Here is a 7,949-nt window from a genome sequence, read left to right on the forward strand (position 1 = left end):
TTTGATAAAGAATATTAGAACACCATTCAGTTTAAAAGAGACTTGAACTCATAACCTAGCTTTCTGAACATTACCACTTTAGAAAAGATCATGCTAATTACAGCTAGCTTTGGTCAAGTTAGAGTTAAATGTGATTTATTTTGTTCAACCTGCAGTTAAAATAAAAATATCTGAATACTTTTGTGTTTATTTGGTTTGTTTTTCAGTGATAAGCTGTTTCCTGCCTTTGGATTTGGAGCTCAAGTTCCTCCAGATTGGCAGGTGGGCTTCTCACTTTAATCACCATTACACATTTTTAATTGCCTTTGATCCCATGTCTTAATATGTCTGTCTTTCCAGGTTTCCCATGAATTTGCATTGAACTTTAATCCTGCAAACCCTTATTGCCAAGGTAATCATTTATTTTTCTTATAAAAATAACAAATTTTATAAGAGAAAGAACAAAAAGATTCAAAGGATCTTTCATTAAAATTATAAGAGGAACATCGACAGTTTTGAGGACAATTGGTATTTGGCCATCATCATTACTGTAGCATATCTAAAGATCTGAATTTTAGAAATCTTTATTCACCATTTAAAAGAGTGTAAGTAGTATTATGATTTCAGTTTATAATGAACTTTACTATAACATTCAGTTTGGGCTTAAACATTAGTGTAAATGAGGGATCAAAAATTAGTTTATAAGAAATAAGACAGGAACTTGCACTGCTTAGGGTGGAAGTCACAAACAGCTCCAGTTTATTATACTCCTTAGCCAAGAAATAGTTTGTTTTTAACTCATACCTAACTTTTTTTTCATTCTTTATGAAAAAATGAAATAAAAAAATTACATTTGAATTTTATTAAATAACTTAACACTGGGTGTATGTGGTATATGTATTGATTTCAGTCTAACCCATTTTAATACAATAACTTTTACCCAAAAACAAAATCTTTCAAATTTTCTGGAATTCTTTATGAGGCAAAATGAACTTGGTGTTTGTTTGTTTACATCCCACCTTTATTATTTTTACAAATAACTCAAGGTGGCAAACACATCCAACACACCTTTCTCTTCCCACAACAACTCTGTGAGGTGGGTTGGACTAAGAGAGAGTGATTGGTCCAAAGTCACTCAGCTTCCCTGAAGCTTTTATTGATGCTTTTATTGAAATTTTTGAAGTATTATTGAAGCTCATTTTTATGATGGTCAATACAACTGCTTTTTTGTGTTGCTCTTTTGCAACACAAATATCTTGTTTCCTTTAATCTTATCCAATCTAATCATTGGAGGCCTTTTCTAAATCACTTTGCCATCTGAAGTATGGCTGGTATCTGTGAAAGAATCCTTTTTATTATATAGCAAGATGCCGAAATTTCCTCTCAGAGCATCTTAAATTCCTTGATACCTCACTTTTTGGGATTTTTGGAAGTCAACTTTTTTTAATGATGTCATAAACAAAGGTATAAAGGCCATTCTGTTAACAGTTTCACCATAAAGAAGGATAAAATATCTAGAAATAAAATGAAAACTATCTGAAGTCTGTTAAACTATATACTTTGGATTGGAGAATTTTTTTAAAATTACCTAAAAACTTTAGGTAAGAACTTAATTTTTAATTTTGAATGGCGTGTTTTTAGTAACATTCCTCTAGGCAAGATAGCCACCACAACCTCATAGTACAGTATACTATTGTTAATATTTTTCTTACCTTCACTTTCCTCTTAAAAGATTAAATATTTGGTATTTTTACTACCATGCTAATCCGGGTGAGTGAAATGAGAATACAGATAGTCCTCAGGTTGTAACCATTTGTTCAGTGACCATTCAAACTTACGACGGCACTGAATGAGGCTGACGTATGACATGTTCTTGGAGTTCTGACTGTTCCAGTTTCCACGCGGTCATATGATTGCGATCGGGCACCTGTCTCTTGATTACATCACAGTGAGCTATGGCCATGTGATCACAATTTTTGATGTTCCCTGCCGCCTTCCCACAAGCAACATCAATAGGAAGCTGACAGGAAATCAGAAATTGCGATCATGTAAAGTCCTTGTTTAACTGCACAGGCTTCATTTAATGACGGCAACCAGGACTGCCAGAATTGCCTTTCCTAAGCAACATGGTCACATGATGTCATGCATTGCTTAATGCAGCGTCTCCCAACCTTTTCTATATCCCGCATCCCTAGAACATTCCTGATATATTCTCGCATCCCTTACAAAAGTTCAAAATAAGGGCAGCGAATTATGCATATATACTATAATTTTGAAAACCCAAGTTTTCGCACCCCCTGGAATATCGTCTCTCACACCCAAGGGGTGCGAACACCCCCAGTTGGGAACCCCTGCCTTAGCGTTAGGAATTCCCAGTCCCAATTGCTTTATAACTCAAGGACTACTTATAAGTAAATAACCAAACTGATTCAAGTAGACTGCTATCCCATTTCTTTATCTGTACATTATTCCTAGGTGCTCTTCATATTGAAACATTTGAAAGATGCATATAATACTTTCTCCAAAGTTTTTAATTAATTCTGCTGTTTCTTTGTTTTAGGAATCCAAGGAATTATAGATGCCTACCGACAGGCCTTGCCTCAGATTCGTCTCTATGGTCCAACAAACTTCTCTCCAATTATAAATCACGTTGCTAGATTTGCTGCTCATTCAGCTCAAGAAAGGACTGCTTCTGTGAGTTGGCTTGATTCTGTTTTGTTTTACCCATTTACTTTTCATTTAATCTAGGCGACTCAAATTCAAGTTAATCACAAGTGCTTCAAAAGGATCATATTGTTTGAGGGCCACCACACCAAAAATATTTCATTCTTTGATACAGAAGTTACTTGCAGGTAATAATTATGTTTTAATCCTTAATCTTCTGTATGGCCATCCAGATGATGATGAATTGCAACTTTCAGTAACTTCAGTGCTGGCTATTGTAATTCCACAACATTAAAAGCCTTCAGACTGTCCAGAGAAGACAGATCATTTGAAGAGAAGCTTCAGTTTCCAAAGAAATCACATCTGTTCTTCCTTCCTCCACAGCCTCTGATTAAACATATATGTCTTTTGCTTCCTATCCTTGGCAGAAATCTCAGCCAGTTATTACAGCTCACTTCCCGATAAGGATTTTCTCAACTCTCCTCTTGTAGGAACAACTGCTCACCTACCTGCCTCTTCCACAGAAAGCTTCCTAACTCTTATTTTCTCCTATCCATTTCTGCACTTCTTCTACAAGATTATATATGAACCCTTATGCACTAATTGAGTGCCAATGCCAAGCAGCTCAGCTCAGTCCCCATTTGCCTTTTCACCATTCTTGCTCTTCAGGCCTGAGGAAGACAGATCCAGAGAGAAGAAAACAGGGTGATATCTGTCTGCGTTCAGGATCCATGTCCATTTGTCTCCAATTTCCGCAAAAAGCCTTCAGGCTTTCTTGGAAGGCTTGTAAACAAGGCATTGGAGGCAAGTGAGTGAATGCATGAAGGCAGATTGTTCAAGGCAAAGTAGGATGAATGGGTGAACCGTAGGTTGGCTACAGAAAACATGATTGTATCTGTTTTTTGGGTCATGAGTTTGAGATCTCTTGAGACTCCCTTTCCTCTGTTTTAGAAAAAATATCCATAAAATAGGAACTACTACTGAATATCTTAATGTACAGATTAATGTACAACAGTTCTGTGAGTGTTTTCTAAAGGCAGTTCTGTGAGTGTTTTCTAAAATAGGCAGTTCTGTGAGTGTTTTCTAAAATAAATTAAACAAAGCAAAACCTGAAAATAACTCTTTGAGATCAGAGCTGATATTTAAAAATAATTGCATTGTTCTTTTCAATCCATTTTAGTATATATGCTTTATGAGGTTATCCTATCCATATTGTATTGCATTTCAGTCACTTTTCAACACTGCATACTTGTTATATTTATTTAATTTTTATTGATTCATCTATTTTTTTGCAGCAATACTATGTTTTACTGATAATCACAGATGGGGAGATAACTGATCTGGACCAAACTAGGCAAGCCATTGTAAATGCCTCCAAGCTGCCCATGTCCATCATTATTATTGGTGTTGGCAGTGCTGAGTTCAAAGCCATGGAATTTTTAGATGGGGATGATGGTGTCCTGAAGTCGTTGGCAGGGGAACCAGTTGCACGAGATATTGTCCAGTTTGTGCCTTTTAGACAGTTCCAAAATGTAAGTTCCAAATTTATTTATTTATTACATGTTATTTTATGCTGCTTCAACCATTTTGCTTTCAGGATGTTAATCTAGCTGTAACTAAAGAATATGACCCTTAGAGGTTAAATTGATCCATTAGTAAATTATTAAACTCTGCAGTAAATTAAAATTGGAAGCCCCCCATTATCTGGAAGGTCACAAGTTTCTCCACTCCAGTTACAAACAACTATGTTGATTGTGAATCAACATAAATAATTGTGTGAGACATTTTATATCAAGAAATATAAGCTTAACTTGGTATGTTTTAATAGGTTAATTTGAACATACTCTGGTTAATATCAACATCTGGAGCTCTGATCTGATGTAATCGCTCAGAGTTCTAGAAGTTATTGAATTTTTTTTAACACCAGATCCTTTTTTTCAGAGGCAGATTTAATTCTGCCCACTTCTTAGCCATATTTAACAGCATAAATTTGGATCAGAAATTTGGCCTTCTCATCTGTATTGATTATTCTGTTTCACTATGGGTTAGTGTCTAATTAGGTCTAATACACTGCATGTATTCCAGTGTTGTTCAGATTTAATTTTGAATTCTGCTTAAACTCCGTCTTTTAAGTCTTTGGATTAAAAAAAAAACTTAACATGCTCCACATTCAAAAGGGTGTGACAAAATGTATGGGAGGCAAGATACTGTATATTCTTTTTATGCTTTCTTAACCAATTATTTTAAGAAATATAAAAATCTTCATATGCTGGTATGGTAAAATGTAAAAGATATTTGAGGCAAACTATAGTTTTGGAAATGCATAATTAATCTATTTTTTAACTGAAATGACTCAGTTTTACTAATTCTGGGTAGCAGCATCAAAACTGGGCATTTCTCCATTGCTTATTCTTGTATGGTATTTCCTGTTTTTATCTATTTTTTCTGTTAAGTGTCTTCTTATATTGTGGAACATAATATGGAAAATGATATGTTTTTAATATCTGTGTAACATTCTTGTCTTTACATAATACATTTTCTTTTTCATAGGCTCCTCGGGAAGCCCTTTCCCAGGCAGTATTGGCTGAAATCCCTAGACAACTAGTCTCCTACTTCAAGAAAACTGGCCTGACTCCTCTAAAATTGCCTTCCCAAAAGCAACCATAAAGCAGAGAATATTTTTATTGCTTAAATATACAGTCAAGAAAATAATGCTGCAGACAGAAGATTTTTTTAATAAAAGCATTTATCTTCTGGCATCTAGTAACACTGCACTCAAAAACATTTCTGTGTTTCTGCATGTATTGCTCATGTTGTATGCAGAAAATGTATAGGAACTGTACACATATAGGAAATATATAGGAACTCTTATGCCTATTAAGAATCTAGTGGCTATCTCAAATTGTAGGATTTGCTTATCAGTTTGTATTCTGTATATCTGCATACACTTTGTACAGCATGGAATCAAATTGAAGAAACTTGGGTTTAGAACAAGATTAAAGCTTTGCGATATATTTTTTCTGTTAAAGTTATATAACTTGAATAGATCTTAGCAGTGGTTTTGGAAAGGTGATGATACTTAACTAGGTTACTAAATGGTTGATGGTCCCTGTGATCATGCAGAAGTTGTTGTAACCTCAAAACTATATTATTTTTTTAGCACAAGCCTATATTTTATGCAAGATAATCTGATTACAAGAACTTCACATATGTTGCATATATCAGACATTCACTTTAAAAAATAGTTGATATGCATGATTTCTTTCTCTAATTTAGAATACTATGAACATCTAGCTGCTGCAAACTTTTTCACTGGTACAGAAATATGTGTGTGTGTATAATACACAATATATATTATAATATATAATGATAAATGATATATTGTATATATACATATATACATCATTTATTATATATTCCTAGACAATTTCTCATCTGTAGAAAGACAAATCTTCTTGCACTGTTATAGCATTGCCTTAATTTTTGTGGGTCTTTATGAAATGACAAATATTAAAACTATTTTCTTTATAAAGGAATTGTACTATACATTACCAAAGCCGAATACAAATCATTGTTTAATGTTTTAAATAATGCTGTTTACATTCAGACATGTTTCTTAAGGGCATTTTGGTTCTTATATTTCAAATTATGTTTTAAAGTATATTTCATTCATGTATTTCACTGATACTAGTGGAGAAGTGACAAGTAAGAATTGGAACCCTAATTCTAACCCTAAGTTGCAGGAGCCTTAGATGCTTTCTGCTACAGCAATACTAGTTTACATTAAATACTTTCAGTTATAGTTTTGGACAGTTCATTTCATATTTTCTATAACTTTGGAGTATGAAAGCTTTTTAAAAGAAAGTTCAAATCTTATTGCTCTAAAGGAAAATGTGTTTGAATAAATTTAACAATCAATAATATCAAATATTATTTACAAATCCAAATATAAGGAAATTAAGTCTGTGCTTAGATAACGAAATAACTTGTCTAATGCTGAATTTGCAGTTTGATCCAAGTAGAGCTGCTTTGTTAATGAATACATCAAGCAAATATACTTTAACTAGAGTAGTTCTTGATTTACAACCATTTGTTTAGCCACTATTCAAAATTATAACAGCAATGAAAAAGTAACTTATGACTGATCCTTGCACTTAGGGCCATTGCAGCATCTCCATCGTCACATGATCAAAATTTGGGTGTTTGGCATTTGTGATGCATTTACAATAACAGTGTCGTGGAATCATGTGATCACTTTCTCATCTGGCTTCGAACAAGCAGAGTAAATGGAGAAAGCTGGATTCGTTTAACAACTGCATGATTCACTTAACAGCCACAGTGATTCACTCAACAACTGTGTCAGTAAAGGTGATAATATTAGGTGCAACTCAGTTAATAACCACCTTGCTTAGCAGGGGAAATTCTAGCCCCAATTGTGGTCATGAAGAATACCAGTATAATCACATTATATTTATCATATTACATCTCAGTTGAAATTAACTCTATAGTAATAATATTGTGTCCGTTTTCAATCCTTGAGAAAAATTGCTTTTGCTGTATTTTTTAGACAGATTTAGACTTGTTCTCTGTCATGATAGAATGCAGGATACACATAACAGATTTAAATTTTAGGGAACCACTCTGAAGAAATTACATCCTTTCTGCTTTTGAAAGTTTTAGGATTTCTCATTCAACAGGAATTTGGATTCAATTTCCAGGGCCTACCCTATACTCATACCAGGACGATAACAGTTGATTTCTAAGATGGTAAAATAAATAATACAAACTTAGACTGTAGTTGAAAAGCACTCAGCAACTTTAATACTTATTTGTATTAAATATATTTCTCAGAAATAGAATATAGTTCTTTTGTATTTGGAAGAATATTAGAAGGAATTTGTACCCTTTATATTTTTTGATTCTGCCTTTATTACTTTTATAATAAAAACAGAGAACATATACAGTTCTCAAAACAGAGAACATATACAATACACCTTTCTATTTTCCTCATAACAGCAATCCTGTAAGGTGAGTTGGGCTAAGAGAGAGTGCCTGGCACAAAATCATGCAGCTGGATTTCATGCCTAAGGCCGAACTAGAATTCACAGTCACCTGGTTTCTAGGCCAGCACTTTAACCACTATTCCAAACTGTTTAAAATGTTTAAACCACATTTTTAAAAGGTATGTCCAGCCTTTTTGAAAATTGCCTGTTTGGACAATCTTCTATTGCACTGTTTGATTAAATGTTTAATGGAAATAATGTTTCTAATGTAAGAATTCCATTCTGTATTAAATCTTATAAATC

General features: G+C 33.6%; 1 protein-coding gene across 4 annotated transcripts in view; it reads left to right on the forward strand.

Annotated features, from left to right (window-relative positions):
• Window positions 1-7,949, forward strand: part of LOC107287099 (RNA-binding protein 12) — a 60,578-nt gene extending 52,629 nt beyond the window's left edge. For all 4 annotated transcript variants that reach the window (XM_015815562.1, XM_015815565.1, XM_015815563.1 and 1 more), the window contains exons 12-16: window positions 207-261; window positions 340-391; window positions 2,540-2,673; window positions 3,939-4,175; window positions 5,194-7,949. In XM_015815562.1, coding sequence (XP_015671048.1) covers window positions 207-261; window positions 340-391; window positions 2,540-2,673; window positions 3,939-4,175; window positions 5,194-5,310 — 595 coding nt within the window. In that variant the 3' untranslated portion in view covers window positions 5,311-7,949. The remainder of the gene's footprint in view (window positions 1-206; window positions 262-339; window positions 392-2,539; window positions 2,674-3,938; window positions 4,176-5,193) is intronic.

The sequence above is a fragment of the Protobothrops mucrosquamatus genome, unplaced genomic scaffold (assembly GCF_001527695.2).
Source record: "Protobothrops mucrosquamatus isolate PMUCROS unplaced genomic scaffold, P.Mucros_1.0 scaffold351, whole genome shotgun sequence".
Taxonomy (NCBI): domain Eukaryota; kingdom Metazoa; phylum Chordata; class Lepidosauria; order Squamata; family Viperidae; genus Protobothrops; species Protobothrops mucrosquamatus.